This window comes from Eutrigla gurnardus (assembly GCF_963514095.1).
Source record: "Eutrigla gurnardus genome assembly, chromosome: 20".
Lineage (NCBI taxonomy): Eukaryota > Metazoa > Chordata > Actinopteri > Perciformes > Triglidae > Eutrigla > Eutrigla gurnardus.
Window position 1 is genome coordinate 5257099 of NC_139931.1, and position 20072 is coordinate 5277170.

General features: G+C 44.0%; 1 protein-coding gene across 1 annotated transcript in view; it reads left to right on the forward strand.

Moving 5' to 3' along the window:
- Window positions 1-9574, forward strand: part of mgat5b (alpha-1,6-mannosylglycoprotein 6-beta-N-acetylglucosaminyltransferase B) — a 43950-nt gene extending 34376 nt beyond the window's left edge. The window contains exons 12-17 of the mRNA XM_084037172.1: window positions 131-295; window positions 441-587; window positions 696-812; window positions 3567-3641; window positions 7554-7819; window positions 8610-9574. Coding sequence (XP_083893298.1) covers window positions 131-295; window positions 441-587; window positions 696-812; window positions 3567-3641; window positions 7554-7819; window positions 8610-8808 — 969 coding nt within the window. The 3' untranslated portion in view covers window positions 8809-9574. The remainder of the gene's footprint in view (window positions 1-130; window positions 296-440; window positions 588-695; window positions 813-3566; window positions 3642-7553; window positions 7820-8609) is intronic.
- Window positions 9575-20072: the final 10498 nt, after the last annotated feature.

Genomic DNA, 20072 nt, shown 5'->3' on the forward strand with positions numbered 1-20072 from the left:
TATATCGCCAAACACAAAGTGGGCAGTCAAACGTTAAAACGAATCAACAGGGATCTGGTGCACAGAAAAAGTAGTCCCAGCTCCACAAGTCTCCTTTTGTTAGGTTTTGAACTCATTTTGTGCCCGTTTTGTGTCAAAGGGAAAGGAGAAGTTCCTGGCCATTCTGCACCGCTACATGGAGATCCACGGGACGGTGTACTACGAGTCGCAGCGCCCCCCAGAGGTGCCGGCCTTTGTCAAGAACCACGGTCTGCTGCCTCAGCAGGAGCTGCAGCAGCTCCTCAGAAAAGCCAAGGTGGGCCGGATCACAATGAAACTCTTTATTGAAAGTTTCTCTGCTTTTGTAGCGTTAAGTCTTATACAAGAGGTTGACCTGGATATGAGCCACTCCGTGTATAGACTTGTGATTTTCTCCTACTTTTTTTATTTTCCTTGTGAAGCTCTTCATTGGGTTTGGCTTCCCCTACGAAGGTCCCGCCCCTTTGGAGGCCATAGCCAATGGCTGCGTCTTCCTACAGCCCAAGTTTAATCCTCCTCACAGCTCTCTCAACCACGACTTCTTCAGAGGGAAGCCCACCTCCAGGGAGGTATATGCACTTATCTTTTACCACATACCGGGAAATAAATATGCAGATCTTGACTCTAATAGTTTTGTTGTGATTGTGAATCACGGTACTCCATGTATTCCTCCTCAGGTGTCCTCTCAGCATCCATATGCAGAGCAGTACATTGGCAGGCCTCATGTCATCACCATCGACTTCAATAACTCTGAAGAGTTCGATGCGACCGTCCGTGAGATCATGAGGATCAATGTACGTTCATTTATCGTTGTTTACCATCTCAGCATTCAACAGGATGGTCTTATAATTCTATAGCACAGAACACTGCTGCATTATTAGAATAGTTTGATCTTCCCATCTGGTTTGACCCACTTTTGAGGCGCTGAGCCTTTAATAGACCTCTTAATCACGCCAGCCTGCATTACAGCAAAATGCTTAGCTGGCCGTCTCTCCGTTGGCTGAGCTGCTAATTGCTGGAGATGTTAAGCGGCTATATATTGAGGTGGCTGTTCACACCTGGGTTTACATGGTAGCCTTCCAGAGGCCAGCCTTAAAGGCAGGAAGCATTGTCCGCCGCAGATCATATTAATCAATCACGCTGTGCTCAATCTGTCGCCAGAACAACTCCGAGCGCCGGCCAAGCCTCTCTGTGCCTCCACCTGTCAGGTGTGTTAAATAGACCTTGTGTTTTCCTGCTGATAGAAGCAGAACCAGTTGTAATGCTGGTAAGTGCTTAAAAAAAGTAGTTCCTGGGGGAAGAAAAACCCAGCCGGCTGAGTCGGCAAGTTTCACCTCACAGTTGAAAGATTAAATAAAAAGTAAAAGCGACTTCATTTATCTAAATGTATATTTAATTCAAACCCAGTTTGGAAAAAAATGCATATCATTTCTGATTTGTGATTGTTTTCTATTATAATTCTATTATTTCTGCTTCCTGTCTCTGCTGGTTGCCTAGCAACTGGTCACTTTAGTTTAGTTACAATTGTTTTTTTGTACTAATTAACCAAACAAGATACAACAAATCAATTGGTGAGTTTTAAAGGTGACGGCAGGTGGACTTTGTTACTGTCAGACGGAGTCACGCTAGCTGTTTCCCTCTATTTTCAGTCTTTGCGCTACGCTACGCTAACGGACTGCAAGCTGATAGCTTCATATTTCTCCAATATTACTAGATTTCTCATCTACCGTTCGGATCATTACTATAGCAGCAAACAAATATCTGCTATGTAAAGTTATAGTAGAGTAACGTCACCATGAGCAAAGAAGTTTCCCTCTGTGTGTGTTGTTATCCGAGCTTCTACTTGCTTTATTGACGTAGCCGAGCCTGCCACATGTGGTTTTAGTGCACGTTTGTGCATGTGAGCGTGTCCCGCTGGCCTGCACTGCTCTCAGACGGCGGTACCAGCTGATAACGCCGTCCCGACCGCCAGCATCACATCTTGGCACCCTTCCTCCGGTTGCCCCTCAGGGAAACCCTGTTAGCTCCGGCAGCACATTGGCGGTAGTTTGTACTGTTGGCACCGTCAGCTAAAAGCTGTTGAGAAGCAACCGAAAGGAATGTTGTGTAGCAAACACATTTAGCTTTTTTAATATTTAGACAATGTAGTATATTTTTATATTTTAATGCAGTATTTAAATATAATGAATGCATCTACATATACTTGCAGTAAATGCATTCAAAGCTCAGCACATAATGTTCTTTACTCAACATATATTTAGATGGTTTGTTTGTTTGTTGGATACCTTCTTCCGTCAGAGGGCTCAAGAGCTGCATGCCTGTCTGACACACTGTTGCCTCAGATTTTAATGGCACCATGGCAACAGTGCGTGATGGAAATGAGGCGGGAGGCAGCTGATTAAGTAGCGGTAAAATGCCGGAGACACCTGCCCGATCTTAACCATCTGGGTTCGTGTGCCTTTTTTTTCTGGACGCGGTTGCTCCGAGCGAAACTCGCAAAGTTTCATTTTATTGTCATCGATGATGGCATGAAATAATGAATGTTGCTCATACATATATATATTTTTGTGGCCCAGCAATGCAATCAGTTTAGGTATATAAATTACACATTGTCATTTTTAAGAAAATGTTTTCCGCAGCTGAATTCAAATCACCCTCCATGAAGTGTTGTTTCTTCCTCTCTCGCTTCTATTATATAAAGATGCCCGAAAGGCAAATTGCATTGCGGAATATCTGATGAAGTGCCAGATACGTTTCCAGATACATTTCATTAAACTGGGATGAAATGAAGTAATAAGAAAGTGCTAAAAGGGACAAAACACTAAAAGGAACCATTTGTCAATTCAGAAGCCTGAGTGCTTCCGTGGCCTGATGGTAAACAATGAGATCCCGTTTTAGCTGGCATGGGAGACATTCATTACACATTCCCTTTTCTGCACTGAGCGTTCCCAGACAGAATGTATTTCATTGTATTGATATCAGCGAAACACAATGGGTTTAGAAACGCAGTAATTACAGTAATAGAAACCTACTTGGATCCAAAGACTGCTCTCATTTCTCCACACCGCCGTCAAAACACTAGAATGACGAGGAAATGCTATTGATCTCCGCCTGAGTGGATTTCAATCCATTTCTTCTCGTCAAAGAGTCAGACAAGGAGTGAGGGGCTTTAACGGCGACACCGATCACAGCACCCAAAGGACCCGGGATGCACGTAAACCTCAGCCCTTCAGTCCTGGACGACCTGTGGTCCGCTGCCAGTTTAATTCCTTGTTTGACATATTGATGTAGTCGTCACTAAAAATAATGAAATCAGTTTTCAAAGCTGTCACCTGTGATATATTAGCTCATTGATTTTAATGTGTGGCGTGATATAAACCTCTCACAATTACGCTAATGAATATGTCAGCTTTGATTAATTATCAGATGCTCTGTGGCTGTAATTACGTGCATTGGCGTGTTCTTGCGGACACACACACACACACACACACACACACACACACACACACACACACTAGCCCTCACTGTTCCTTCCTCTGTGTTTGCAGGTGGAGCCGTTTCTGCCCTACGAGTACACCTGTGAGGGGATGCTTGAAAGAGTTCACGCCTACATTCAGAACCAGGTGGGTCTCAAACCTCCGCAGGCGTAAAGACGGAACAGACTGTGGTCACGGATTTATAATTTATGATTAACCTAGCAGCTTAGTTAATAACTAATGTTAGGGTGAGATCAGGTTAAATTCCAGTCTTAGTATTGGACAGGAATGAGTCCAATAGCTGCACACCGGTGCCCATAAAGTTGGAATATTTTGTTTTCAGACACAATCCTCTGTTTATTCCTATTAAAATGCATCAGTAATCACTTTGGACTGCAGGTGCAATGATTACATAATGTGTCCTGATTATCCAGGTGAAATGAATTCATGCATAACATTTGTTTGGAGCTATAAAAGACAAGACATTTGCAAATGATTCTAACTTCATGGGCGACCCTGTATATATCTGTTATACAGTGGAAACCACTCATATGAATGTCACATCTGTCCAGGTCACTGTAAGTGATTATTAAAACCATCTTTATTCCACACACAGATTATCATCTAATTACCATTTCTACATTTATTACGTGAATATAAAGTAATGACACCGACAGCTCCGCTTTTCACTTTTATTCTTTCAAACGCTGCTAGAAAAGGTTCAATCAGGAGCAGATCTCCACCAGCTGTGTCTGCTACGAACAGTATTGTGTTATTGAATGAACACAGCCCACCATTGGCTGAGCCCCCCCTCCCCCCTCCCCCTTGATTTTCACACGACAGATCCGCTCTCGTTCTAATCTTTGCTGATGTCTGCTCCGGTGCTGTGCAGGTGCAGCGTCTCGGCTCCGTCTCACGGGCGTAACCGCGACGCCAGACATTTATATAGGCTTAAATGTTTCAAAAACACCATGTAAACTTGCCGTAAGATTGACACGATGCTGGGAAGGAAGGAAGCCAGCAATAACAACGACGCGCCACCTTGAAAGACAAAGGAAACGTGTTCACCTCTGCTCATTAGGTCAGGCTTCGTTGTGCGAGGGTCTCAGCTTCTTTGTTGACAGGAAAGTGGAATTAATTGGCTGCGGCGTGCCGGATCCTCCATCCTCAGCCATCCCCATTATATTTCCTCAAGTGTTTGTGAGGCACTTTTTTTGTTGTTTTCTCATTTGTCCGTCTCTTGGGAACGGAAACAAACCAAACCTTTTGTCCCCGATTACCTTGATGGCTGCATTCGTTTCAGCCCAGGAATTCAAACAAAGGTTGTTTTTTTCAAGTTCCAGCAAATGTTGAATGGAAGGTCTCTTCTCATTAAAGCATTCATATGTCCATTGAATTCGGCTGTGAAACTGAGCATCTATCTTAGCTTCCTTTCTGGGACTTCTTATTTGCTTTGCCAAAATATCTCCTCCTCAGCTACACCGCCCGGGTCAGCTATTAAACTCTTTGCAGGCAGCAGCTGCAAGCTGAATAGACGGGCAGGGTGACTCATTTTTCTCAATGATGGTCCTCGAGGATGGTGATGAAAGAGGAAAGTAATGCTCATACTGTACAGGAAAGTGGACTTGTTATCCAGCCTGTTACATCAAAATGGGAGTTCATTAATTATTAAGGCACGTTTTAGTGCATTTGAATGAAATCCGGGCCGAGTACTCAGACAGAAGTAGAACCAGAGATACGGCTGCTTTCACACCTTTGGTTCAGTAACGACTCGCGTCCATATTCCTGTTAGAGGCGATGCGCTCTGATTCTGATGAGAACCAATCACAGGATTTTATTATGTATTATTTGCTGATTAATAATAATAATTACCAGATGGTCTTGATGATGATAACAAGGAGCGAGTAACTTGTCAGTTTGTGTATCTTGATGTTTACTCCTCTTGGTTGTCGACCAGAACTAAAATTCATCAATGAATTATGTTTTGCCTTCGATCCAGACCGGTCTGCCGGTGTAAAAACACCCTAAAACACCCCTTTTTTTTAGCAGATGTTGTCGTCCTCCCGTGCATCCGTCATGTTGTGACAGTTGCTATCGTGTCTGGCAGGTTAAAGAAAAGTGTTAGCCTCTATGCTCTGACACCACTCTTCCCAGGCTGTCAGCCTCAACGTGCCGTGACTGACGAGACTGACTCTCCGTCTGGCATGAACTCTCAGACTCTCCTCCCTCTCTCTTTCCTCCCCCTTTTCTCAACTTTTTTTACTATTTTGTTTCTAACTTCTCAAGTCACCTACAACTCTTACCCCTCCTCCTCGTCTCCCACGGCAACGTCCTCTCCCCTCCAGCCATCCCACTCTGACCTTTTCGATTGCATGATGACACAGTTAACACTTCCCACCTGTCCTTATTAGTATCTGTCTTGTTGTGTCCATGTAACAGAGGAAAAAGCACTTTGTTGACATTTTCTCATTTAACCCAAGAGATGTAGTGGAAAGGTTGGAGCAGAGGTGAGGTTCAGAATGACCAGCGGTCCCTCAATGCAGCATAGATGTGAGATACCAACATAAAACCTACTGGTGATGTCACCAGCCTCAATAAATGACAGTTCAATAGAAGCTTGATTGATGAGGTATGTTCGTTATTTTAGGACTATTTCAGTAGGAAAAGTCCAGCTGTGTATGACTGGAGTAATGATGGCTGCTTCACTTTGAAGGTCCTAGTATTATTCTGCTGAGTCACTTCCACTCTTACTGCACTTAGTCTGGCTTACCAGTAGACATGCAGTGTTGTGCTATTTCATTTCTTCTGGTCCCACAGCGCCAGGCTTCACCTCTATATACGTTGTATATATTTTAGTCCTGTTTTTTAGGTTCTCATTTAATACTTTATATACTTAATGAGCATTCAGTCAACTCAAACCGAGCGTTTCTGCTCCACGTGCACGAATGCGGCCCCTCAAAGACCCTCAAAGACGCCGTCTGTAAGGAGCGTGACCCCGACCCTCCCTAAGGAGGCTTTGGAGGCACGGATGAATAGAGTGGCTGACGCCTCTGCTCCTTCGCCATGCCGTCGTTAATTTTAACAATCAGTATTCACATGATGAAGTAACAAGGTCTCACGTATGATTAAAACAGACTCTCCTGCTCGTTCTCTTCTAATTAAGCACATAATATGATCAGTACGCGACGCGTATTGCTTCTCGGCTGCACAGCTGTCGAGTTAAATATTACTTTCAAATCTACAGAAATGTTCTTTGTTTTTTATGTGTAGGATGAGACATTGTCTGACTTTGATGACTCATCGTGGGTGGTATAAAAAAAATCTATAATTACATATATATATGTAGAGTATGTGGATGATAGCCGGACCAAAACAGATAAAGAAATGTCTCACAAGCTCCACATATGAAAGCAAATTCATGCACATATGAAAAGGAAATAAAAAGATTTAATAACAGTTGGTTGCATCTCCACATGCCCCTGCTATCCATCTCTGTCTCTTAACCTTGCCCCTTCCCACGCCTCGTTACAGTCCTGATGAGCTGTGTGTGTGTGTGTGTGTGTGTGTGTGTGTGTGTGTGTTAGTGTGTGTGTCACAGATGTTGTCTGCGTTTAGCAGTGGAAGTGCAGCAGAGATGGAGAGATCAGCAGCTTTGTTATTGCCTGCGGGCGTTGGGAGCCTGTTTTAATAAACGGGTCTGGAGGCCAGTGGGACACGTCAGAGAAATGTTATTACCTGGCTCTTATGAATAGCCCCAGCTGGAGTGGAATCTAATCAGGACTCTCACCAGAGCCTAATTCTTCCTCCAAACATCATTTGTTATTGGTTTGGCATAACGGCATTCATATCATTTCCTGGAAGATTGACGAGGACTTCAGCTCTGATAAGCACCTTTTGTACGGCGGCGGCCCTTTTAATATTTCCTCTATCATCATGTGTTGCACGGCTGAATGTATCGTTTGTCAGAGTGGAGTTTATTTTAGCCGACGGGTCAAAGTGTTTGTAACACAACACAGGACATGTCACTGATCTGGGTCACTTTGTCTTTGCACCTGCCAGGACTTCTGTTCCCCCGAAGCCCCATTTCCTGCGGCGAACTCGTCCTGGCTGAGCAGCCCCGCCGGCCCCTTCGTCCTCCTGCCCAACTCCAGCGTCCTGGCGTGGGCCGCCAACGCCAGCGCCCACGCATCCTGGCCTCCCCTCGGCGCCCTGCGTCTCTCGGCCTCGCCGCAGGGCCAGTCGTGTGTGACGGCGTGCCAGAGGGCGGGACTCGTCTGCGAACCTGCCTTGTATCGTTTCATCAACATTAAGGAGGCCTTCAGCGCGTAAGAGTTGTTCACTGACGATAACACTTTTATCTTTTCATGCTATTTATGGCATATGAGATTTTACATTTTTTTCTATTTTGATATTTTAGATTTGTTTTTTAATGACATGGAAAGTAATCTTTGGATGTACGGCTGTTTCTCAGGAGATAATAATAATACTAATAAATGTATTTATAAAGCACTTTCCATCAAAGTGCTGCACACAAGTAGAATATAAGGAAGACCAGCAGGTAGATCCTCGGTTCCTCTGGTCCGAGTGTGTGAATCAGCATTTAGATTAGATCCCGGTGGCCAGTTTGGCAGCTCGCATGGCAGCCGCTGCCATCAGAGTCTGGATGTGTGTGAGTGGCTGAAATGTCCAAACCGCTTTAAGTGATTGGAAGACGACAGAAGTCCCTTTACCATCAGCATGTCAACTGTGATATTGAACCGCGTTCTTGCCCAAATGCACCGTCCACACTTGTAATGACTTCTGGATTTCTTCTGAACTTCTCGAAATGCTCATTTTGCAAAAAATAAATAATAAATTGCTTTAACTAACTTTCTCTCTCCACAGTCTCACGGCTCATTTGCACTTCCAAAAAATTATGCAGCAGCACAAACTACAGACCCTGGCTCAGCCTCTTCCCCGTCACATCTGCCTTTTTATTCCTTGAGGTTCTCGGGGGCATCGCTGCAACATTACTATTCATTATGTGATGTATTAGTGGAATAATAATAACCTTTAAAAGTCTTTTATAGTTGCATCCTCATCAGCGTGCGCCTCTTCTGCCTCTCCTGCTTCCAGGCTGGACCTCCAGTGTGAGGCGGTGGAGACGGAGATGAACCACCTCTTCCCTGCCTTCTCGGCGGAGCACGCTGAATGCGGCCTGCAGCAGGATCCGCTGCTGTTCAGCTGTGCCGGCTCCAGCGCCAAGTATCGGCGCCTTTGCCCCTGCAGAGACTACCGTATCGGGCAGGTGGCGCTGTGCAGAGACTGCCTATGACTAGAGGAGGAGCCGCTGATAGAGACTCTTTTCTAACATTTGCAAAGGAGAGTCCGTGGTGCCAAACAGACAGTATTACCTCTCAGGGAACTGCATGATTGTACGTTGAATGTGGTGGGTGTGGAGCCTCAGTTTAAAGGTTTACATGGCTGCATTAAGGCCACAGTCTTAACAAAAGTCACATTGAAGTGTGTCATGTGATGGAAGGCATAGATTAGTAGAGGAATCATGAGCAATCAAAACGGGAAGCTTTTTGATTTAAGAAAAAAAATATCGCAAAATGCTTGAAATTGACGAAGTGTGTTTACTCAGTGTTGTGTGAAAACCTACAGTGTCATAGTGGAGTTTGGATATTTGTACTAGATGCACCCAAAGCCATTCACAGTAGGCATGGGACGATATGAAGATGGAATGACACAATTATTCTGGCTAAAATATTGCAATTCCCGATATTATATATGCTTAAAATCTATAAAATACCACTTAAACTTACTGGAATCATTTAACCAATCTTTTGAAAAACAAATAATCAATCATATCGACTCCCTTCATTTTTTTATTACATGATACTTCCTGTATTTTTAATCAGATTCTATTTTTAACTTCTCGACCACGATTATCCCAATTAATGAAGATTTACCACCGACTTGGTGAGTGTTTGTATCCGGATCAGCGATGAAGCGTTATATCGTCCCATCCCTAATTTCCACCATGTCGAGATGTACTATTTTACATGTCCTGTATTGAATATATTTGTACATAAGTGTTGTTTAATAAAAGACAGGGGAAGAAAGGCTGTCGCTGTTATTTATACTAGGATATGGATGGGGAATTATATATAATTATGACAAATGTTCTTTTAAAAGACTTTCTAATTCATAAGAAATCAGCAGTTCCTGCGTTCTTACACTTACAATGGAATAGCAATGATTGGTGTTTTTGTCTCTCGGATAGCTGCTGGGGTTGACCTCTTTTCCGCCCCGCTTTGCCTCGAGGTCCCGCCACCTTCCTCGAGTCGTGCAGGGTCTTGCCTGGTTGGTAGTGCATGGAGCGAGTGAGCTCGCCAAGTTCATGTAGCTGTCATCTTTTGTTTGGGCAGGATTGGCCCCGGGGAGACTTCCTTCCTATCCTGCTGACATCGGCAACTTTGCTCCGTTTGTGTTCCTTTGTTTACTAGTCGACGGCCGGTCTGACAGTTAGGGCTGTTATTGAATGTGATGAATAAAGTTGAATCTGATTGGCCTTGTCTAGCATCGTAGGTTCATCCAATAATGTTTGTTTTTTTTCGTCTGCTTCTTTACGTGGTCGTCGTGCTGAATTGAGCCAAGCCACTGATCCTGAGTCAAAATAATAAAATACAAGGCTCCGTGGTCTGAAGCCGAGCCAAGAGGACAATAACTCTTTATTGTTTTCCACATTCTCAAGGGCAGTGTTTATGTCCGGGATCCTGGAGAAGGTTTTCATCTCACCTCCGTCTGAGTGGGATGTAAAACTTCCATGCGTGGTAATGCACACAGTGGCTCTCCGGGGGTTACCGTCGGCAACCGCCTGCAATAAATGCTGACTTTCATTACAGCTGAATGGTTCAGTTTCAGTTGGCGTCGGAGAACAGTTTGAGTAACGCCTCCACAGTCCGGCCCCGGCTGGTCTCTCTGCTGCGTCTAATGTATGTCGACAGTAAAAAATCCTCTGCTCTCATATTTTGGGATTTTCACTGTTGGAAACGCAACTAGTCTGCAATACAAGCGGAGAGAAGAAGAAAGTTCTGTTTTTTTAGAGCGAGCCCAGAGAGAAAGCCAAGCTGAAATAGCCTGTAGGTCTTCTTACCACCAACTACGTCACTTTAAACTGTAGAGAGATGTTGCAGCTGCAGAGACACAGAAAACATCTGCAACAACTGGAGGCGTCTTCCACTCCGTTATCCCCAACTCGGATTAACAATCTGTATATTTTATTACTGAAGAACGATGCTCACATGCCCATGTGTATCCTAATGGATACGGAGAAATCCCTTTAGTGTGTGTGTGTGTTTACATGGACATGACTCACCCATGTATGAATGTGTTTGCACATGTAAACACTAGACCATGTTTACAGAATAAGCCTGCTCTGCTCCCATGTAAACACGATGAGCTGAATACGATCAAAAGCGGGATTATCCTCATAAACGGCTTATTCATGTCCATCGTTAACGCCACAATGAATGAATCCTAAACTTGAGCTGAAGCCAATATGAGCAGTTTAAGTGTAAGTGTGGTCTTTTTGGTGAATTGGACTGAATTTCTTGGATTGACTGAAATAAAATGTGAAGAGGAGGGATGATCACAGTGACCAAGAACTGTGTCTTGGATTGGAATGAGAGTATTACATTATGTATCATATATATATATATTCATTTAATGAGTAAAAAGATGAGTATGACCTGAGGCCTACGGGGAACTGCATCAGGATTTAATGACTTGGATTTAGTGCCATAACGTACAATGGGACTCAAACCTCACAGCATGGTGTCCAGTTCCCCCCCCCAGAGATAATATATCAGCCTAATGAGACAATGTTGGACATGTTGGACCTTTATTTCTTTCTTTTTTTACACAAAGATGTCATTTAAAGTCTGTGAACTACGTTGCCCTCCTTCAAGCAGGTACAATTCAATGCTTTAATTCAATACTTTCATTCTCATGTTCCAGATTTGGCCATTTTTTTCAAACAGAAACACTCTTCTGCATCATGGTGACATAATGAGTCACGTTATTTTATATTCATGCCGTCTCACCACACTCTCTTCGACTTTGTTTGTGTTCCCTGAACACAAACATGAAGTGACGTTGAATGTTGGGCTTTTAGATCACCTTTGCAGATGGAGGTTATAATGTTCACGGAAAAGGATGCAATGACGCCAAAGTGGTAATCGTGTGAGCCGCCGCTCCGCCGGAGCTGAAGCCCTCCACTAAGATAAGGGGATTTTAATGAGACGGCTTCAAAAGACAGAGCTGGGAGTTTCATTTAATGATGGTGCCAGTATCTCTTTGACTGATAGCGAGGGCCATTTCACAATATGCCCATTTCACCTCTCCAATTCATAATCTCTGAACTAATATTGAACTTCTTCTCAAGTCACCAAAGCCAAAAGGATGTGTGTGTGTGTGTGTGTGTGTGTGTGTGTGTGTGTGCGTGTGCGTGTGCGTGTGCGTGTGCGTGTGTGCGTGCGTGTGTGTGTGTGTGTGTGGCAGCAGCAGTCAGAAGGCTTTGACTGCTTCACGGCTTTCATGGTTTGAATTCTGGTCTTTAACAAAAAAAAAAAACTTTGCAAAGTTATGAAAGAAAAAAGATTATATGTAATACTTTTTCTGGAATGGATTTTTCACTATTGAACCGACAATGCTGCACCCACAGTTAAGTATTTTTCTATTCAGCGAGGCAGAAAGAAAATCTCACCTCTTTTTCTGCTTTTCATGGCTTAAGTGCTTTTATTAACTTCCTGGCATAAAGAACCGCCGCCGTGAGAAACCATTCAAGGCAAACAAAAACCACACAATGATGGTTTGACATCCTGCAGATCAAATGTGCTGCTTTTGCAGCTGTTTTGTTGACTAGCTTGTTGATTTGGTCCTTGGGCAGATTCTCCACACCCTGCTGTGGATCAGTCAGCGAAGACTCTTTCAGGAAACACAGTGAAGTAAGACGGAAGAGACGTTTAATAGCCTTTTCTCTCTCTGACTGTTGTAAATAATTGTCAAAGTCAAATCCTTTCTAGGCCAGAATATCTAGTCAGACTTTAACACTCGATACCGAAGTGAATATGTTGCTTTGTGCCCGACATACAAGAAAAGGAAGTGAGTTTCCAAACTGAGAATAAGTTTGTACCAGGAGCCGTCTGATATCTTAGACGTATAAAGAAGTCTGACGGGCAAAAAAATGAAGTTAAATGATTACCCATCCCTCACGTGTTCTTGCAGTGGTTGTGTGCACTCTTTGTCGGTTTTACCAGGATGGCAACCTCCAACTCTGAACAGTAAGCAGAGGTGAGCTTAAGTTTGAATTCTCGCCAGCAGGGGGCGACTCCTCTGGTAGCAAAACAGTCTGATTGGATGAAAATGACCCGACTTCTCACTTGAAGATTCCAAAATGCCAAACTTGAGTCTTCTTATAAACAGTCTGTGGCTTTATGTGCTTAAAAAAAATGTAGATTGTGTGTTTTTTAATTGGTTAAACAGACTTTGTTGTAGCAATTCTCCCAAATTCCCAGTGTGTGTGTGTGTGTGTGTGTTGTTTCAGCGCTGGAGCAGAGCAACTTTACCCATGATGCCGTCTGATTCATGGCTCGGCAGGCCGACCCATCTAAAGGAAGGCCAGGATGAATCACCTTTCTCCAAACACAGCAGGCGTCCTTCATCCCTCCCGTCTCACCTCCTCATCGGCTCCTCTCCTCTCTCTCTCGATCTCTCCAGGTTCCTCTTTCTCCTCTCAATCCTCACCTCATCTCCTCCAGATTAATTCTTTTTTTTTCTTTTTCTTTGTCAGACGCCGAAGCCTTCTCCGTGACCAATTACCTCGCTCTTTACATGAATGCCGTGTATTTGACACTCCTTTCTTATCACTCCTCTGTTGTGCTGGCTCGGGTCTCTTCGGCTCTTTAGTATGTGTGACAGAGCGGAGACTCGCTGCCCGTCCGCTGCCTCCCACAAAGATAAATGCCTCACACATAATGACCCTGCTCTTTGTGTGCAGGCTCCCTGTATGCTGATGCCTCTCTCCGTGATAATAGGTGTCTGAAAAACTGACACTTAATAGAATGTGTCCTTAATAGGCCGGTTATGACCATCAGAACCGCAGAGTGGAAGTAAAGGTTGCCGATTTGGGAGACCATCATCTATTATTTGTGGTGCATCACGTTAGATGTGTGTTTTTGTCGTTAATAATGATAGTCGTAGGAGTTAAGCCGTCTCTGTCTGACTGTCTCCTCATTCATTTCGGCCCTCGGCTTCTTCATCACATGTGCGTGAAAACAAGAACGTAAAGTTCAAGCTCTTAAAGACGCTGAAAACACTTTATTGTAATTGCATTCTTGGTTAATGCAGATTAATTGGCTGATTTAACGAAATGTCATTTGCTCCTTCTGCGTTCCCCGCGTTCGGCTGCAATAACATTTGGTTTGCACTCGACAACGTGAATGAGTGAAGTGGAGACGAAGCCTGTTTTTGCAGGATTTGGATGTGTGTGTTGCACCTGAGGAAAACCACCTACAGACAGCTCTGCTGCTGCGTGATAAGGCTCTCCTGTCTGCCACGCCGAAGTCTGCTTCATTCCAACTCAACCACAGGCATCGGAGATAGATGTGAGTGGGCAGCGCCGACCCAGCACATATATCCAATCGCTCAGGTCCATGTGGATTTTTCAGCCTCGCTTCCTCTGAGAAGAACCAACACACACACACACACACACACACACACACACACACACACACACACACGATCATGCTGCTCTGTAACTGGTTGTGTTTTAAATAAGCAACTTAAAAGGTGGTGAGATCATCAGCGATTGCAGGTTTAAAGGAATAGTTTGACATGACGGGAGAGAAATTGAAATCGATTGATCTATTTGTTTAGTATAAAGCTTGGTTTTGTTCACATGAAACAAACGAGATATGATGTGATCATTAGTGAGCTTTAAGGGATGATTTCTTCTCCCACTTCCAGTCTTGATGCTGAAATAAGCTTATCAAGACTGTGCCACACGACCATACTATTAATGCCAGGAAAAGATTCAGTTTGTCCCAATTCATATGCCAGAATGCCAAAAATACCAGGGTGTCCATCTGCATCCAGTCTTATTGTGCAGTGTGCAAGCAAACATGCTTTTCTGGCTATTGTGAGCCTCAATCCTCTGTGCAGTAGACATATAACCAAGAGAGGTCAAGGTACAATGTGATGAAGTAGAACTGAATGCATACTGCCTGCAACAGTATGCACTTTGTCAGAGCAGAGCACTAAAAGAAAAGGATTAGAAATTAAAAGTTTAAGATTTGGAACCCAGTGGGTTGAAATATTCCTTTAAAGTTCAACGGCAGCAAAGTTTGGCTGGAAAGCGGGGAAGCATTTTTTGTGTGAATATATTTTGCGGCGGAGTTTAATTATTTTTTCTCCCCTTAAGTCAGAAAAGTCCCGGGAAATCCTTTCCCACCTGTCCTCATATTCCCTTTCCCTCCTCCTGCTGACGGAGAGATGACCTCCAGGCTGCAGGATATTCCACCCTCTTTCCATCAAATGGACCCATTTCACATTAGACACATCTGCACGCATTTCCTCAGTAATGCGTGCGCTGAGTGGAGTCAAGAGGCTACTCCACAGTCATTCTCCGTTACTGAGTCACGGATCCCATCGCCAGCTGGCAGCTCCAGCGACAGACACCCAGACTGCCTCGCTCGCCGCCTCTGTACAATTGCAAAGGCCACACCATTACTGATTCTATAGAGCTGAGAGTGGAGCGCACTAGACACATAAAAACCAATCCTCCGCAGTCTTGCGGGAAGAAAAGGTTCAGGCTGTCTGTGGCACACGGCTTTTAGGTGGAGGCGAGAGGCTCGGTGACTGCAAATGCCTTCAGTCCTGACCAATGAGAGAGACAGAGAGAGAGAGCCTCATCCCTCATAGACAGACCAACAGCAGTGACCCTGCCGTCTGAGTGGGCTGTCAAGCTTTAATAGAAGTGATTGAGACAGCGTGGGTGAATGGAAGAGATGTCTTTCCTGCAGAGAAAAAGATGAGGAGACAAACGATTGAATAGTTGGGGGCCAGAATCAAGGCAGATGGATTAGAGCAGCATGTGTGTATGACAGCCTTTAATAAGGCTTCTCTCCCGGGGATCATCTTCAAAGTGATCTCCTACAAACGCCATGGCAAGGATGCACAGCGAAAAAGGCAAAGAGGTCTCAAATGGGAATCAAAGAAAAAAACATGTTGATCTTAGATCACGTTGGTAGGACCTTGATGTAAAAGACTTTCGGAGAGATCAATGGTATCACGCAGCTTTGCAGCCAGCATGCTGCATGTTCTTATGGGTTATTCAGTGGTCTATGGATTGATGCAGGAGGTGAGAGGGCTGTGGGACCAGATCAGAGACGGAGTTAAGAAACTGCTGTATCAGCATTCAAACTTGTACCTAGAAAAATGAGGCAACGGTGTATGAAAGTGTATGTTTAAAGGGTCGGATTGGTCAAAAAAATGCCCAATGGCAACAAAACAAATAATGTTCTGACATTCAACAATGATAATGAATGTATACACGACCATGATCTCTGAAGATATTGCCTGCATGGTCCCGTATACCTCTGCATCCACCCGGCATTCCTGAAATTGGAAATGTCTCTCTGTGAGCTTTGCCCTCCTTGTTTTGCCACAGATGACGTCCCTTACAAAACTCACATCCTGTGTGGCAAATGATTCATCTGTTTACTCACGATTCAGGATGTTCCTTCTCCCCCGAAACGCTTCCGATGAGTACCTCAGCTCGCTGTTAGCCAGCAAAGAAAGACCGTGTTTGATAAATGATTCAACTGTTGGATAATCGATTCTCTCCCGACTTCCTCTTTGTTGCTGTGGATTAAACAATGACTCGGTTAAAGGTTGTATAATGTGAAGTGTTGGTGGGTGGGCGTGTCCTCTGACCTCTGTTTGATGGTCTTGGATCTCTCCTAATGAGTCGACAGAGAGCGCTCGCAGGCTCATATACTTTCTCCAGACGCTTATTTTCGTACGGTAATTATTTAAGAGAGATTTAATTGTCTTGCCGGTTGTCTCTGCGCGGTATATCAGCTATTTTGAGAAATCTAACAAAATGGAGCTGCAGGAGATACTTGTTCCAATCACTTAAACCACATGCAGGAGTAGCTCATCTCATACGGGCTGACAACAGAGAGTTGTTTCCTGAGGTGTTAGATCTTCGTAATGATGCTCAAATGAAGCCGTGTGATTGTGTGTGTGTGCGACGTCAGAGCTTGGTAGAGGCATGTTACCATCACATCTCCTCTCCACTTTGATCGGTCTTAATTGATCTCATTTGAGCTGGTTATGTCTCCCCCCCTCCCTGCCTGGCTTACTCATCACATGTCTGTCATGTGACGCTGAATTACCTCCGGCAGCGCAGCGTGGCCTCTCAGCAAAACAACAACTCTCTGAATTTCTGCACACCTGAGGAATTCTGTTTGGCTTCCCCCCCCGTTTTTAACATCACCTGTGAAGCGTGACATAGATAGTCACACAGCTGAAAGCAGAACACCGCATTGAATTTAATCTTCTCCCACACATTCTATTCATACGGAAGAATAAGTGTTGATACAGAATATTATATCTGGATGTCACCTGTGATATCTTTACTGAAAATGATAGGCTATGAAAAGGGAATAAGACTGTTATTCCAACTGCAATCCCTCTCTAGAGATGGATAAGTTAATATAAGAGATCTTTGCTCATTTCTTTTCTTGCAGAGACTCAGGTGAACATATGAAGCTACAGCCAGCGAAAATAAACTAATAAATAGAAGTGACAGGTTTTACTGGGGGGGCTTATGGTGGTCTATTCTGGAGTCTGCTGGTTGCCTGGCAACTTCAAAGTCACGACGAGACTCGAGGAAGTTACAACGAGCAGCCAAGAAATCGTCCGCCACATAATCACAAGCGGATGAGTGAGCTTTAGAGGTATCGTGGATTTTGTTGCCTTTAGATGTTGCCAGGCTAGCTGTTTCCCCCTGTTTCCAGTCTTTACGCTAAGCTAAGCTAACTGTTGCTTCCTACTTCGCCTACAGACATGCGAATGGCATCGAATCTCTCGTCTAACTCTCTGCAAGATGGTGAATAAGTGAACTTTTCAATAAGTAATATTGTTCCAGGCTACTTATATCCAAATAAATCCATCTTTAATGCTTTGTGATGAATACAACATTTAGGCTATTAATAAGAATCGATGTCTATATTATTAAATTATTCATACCTTGTGGTACCTGCCAGCAGCTGGTGACCATGAACACCTGATGAATGTTAATGTGGATCATGCATGTTAAAAATCTCCTTAATAGGTAACGGACACTAAATAATGGAGGCCACGACTTGGAATATAGCAGCCGAAGCGAGACAACATGAGTGATGGGGTGATAATGATCCCTCCTTTAAATCTTCTAAATGGCTTCTTCTTCCCACAGCTGCCCGGACTCCAACGTACGCTCCAACGTCTCCCTCATTTGAATATGAAAGGCCACTGAAAACATACATCACGCTGACTGATTCTGAGCAGATTGTGCGAATTAGTCATGTTGTGCCTCGGAGTCCAGCGCGTTACAATCTGTCTTTATGGGAATATATTTTGGCTGCAGATGTCTGAACACCTGCACCACCTATTAGCTTCGCCCTGCTCGCCATGCGGCCGGCGCTGCCGGAAAAAATTGACGGATTCCAGCACAATCAAATATTAAAAACCATCTAAATCAGTAAAAATAAATAAAGAAATGCTAGAAACCTGTGTAAACACCAGGCTATTTCTCTCAACTTAATCAAAAGTAGGAATCCAACCCAACCTGGCAACCCTACATGTGCCTATTATATCATATACTGTGTGTGGTGGATAAACCTTGACAGTTTTGCTCTGAAGTCTGCAGCCTTTCTCCAAAAAAAAAACCCCGTTCTGTGGTTGTTCGTGCTTCCCGGGCTAACATGGCCGTTCAGCTGGAAGAAGCCTGATTGTGGCATCTGTTGTAGTTTGTTTCAGGTCAGCGTCGGATGTGTCGGAGAGCTGGTTGCCTTCCTCCTCTTGTTTCTCTGACTGCTGGCTCTGTTTCCTCCGCGTCCCCTTTAATCCAGCGTTGGAATAAAAGTAATTATTTCAGCCCGCTGCCAGGCAATCATGTGATCTTCTGTCTTACACCCATTTTTCAGACGAGTAATTTTAAGCTCTCCTGCTCTGCTCGACATTTCTTTAACAAGTTATGCATTTTGAGATTCTCCTCTTAGATGAGAGGCTTGGGATTTTCATAAATCACACCTCACTTATTCCTTGTTTCAAATGTCATCCTTGAGGGTGAACTCTAGGCTGGAATGGTTTGAAGTCGTGTTCTACAGAGGCCCGATGGGATATTTTCCATTAGCCTTTGCGTGTGCACTGCATGGACCGCCTTCTGTGAGGAAAGACTTACAGCGTGACTCCTGACAGACTACATCATGACAACCCCTTTGATTTTTTAACTACGTCAAGCTAAATAAAAAATAACTCCACCTGAACTAAAATATCAGTGCATTTATTTTGGACTGACATCAATCTCATCTTAATTAGGACAAAACAGTAAGCTATTTTTATCAGCCCAGCCCAGATAAATCGCCTCTTGTTGGTTGGTTTTCCCCACCAGTGTGCCTTCAGATTAAATCCATGAGTGTGGAGCTCAAAGCACGGCGCCTATACAGGGTGAGTGCATGTGGGTGGAAGAGACTCTGCAAGGAAATCATTTCACTGTCAAAAAAAAACACACATCCATTGCATTTATGTTGCACCAGTTGACTTGAATAGTTACAGGACCCCCCCCCCCCCCCCCCCTCGCTTCAAGAGGACACTCAATAACTAAAAGATCCTTGAGGTTCAGACAGCTCCTTACACTCAGTTATATTATCATTGTTAAATGGTTTGCTTTGACCTTCAGTCTGCGACAGGTTGTTTACACCTCCAGATTGATAACACAACATTTGCCAGCCAGTATCTGACACTACAGAGACGTACTGCAGCTGCTCTGGGCTGTAATATGAATGTGGCATTGGACAGCGTGGAGGAGCCGCAGGCGGCGCTGCTTATGGATGATTTAGTCCCGCGTGTCCCGGACTCGCAGCGCTGATTCCAACCTGAAAGTCTTCAGGTATACAGAGTCATACACGTTTCATTCAATGTCCTGTTGATTTAATCTCATTTTCCAATTATTGGTAATGGAATGAGGACCTCAAGTGGACGGTTAATGAACAACACCCGCCCTCCGTCATTACGTCCCATGTTAATGTTGATTATGTGGCTTGACGCTGTCCTCCTATTATTCCTGCAACCTTCCCGCTCAAATTAAAAAACACATCCCTCTCAGGATCGTTTGACCTTTACACTCGCACTAAGTGTGTTGGTGTCATCAGCTGTTCATTACAGCAGTAAAGACTTTTCATTTCTCCTTTTTAGATATTTGATTTTTTTTTTTAATAATACCAAGGTAATAAATAAGCCAATGTAACATGACAACAAATATAT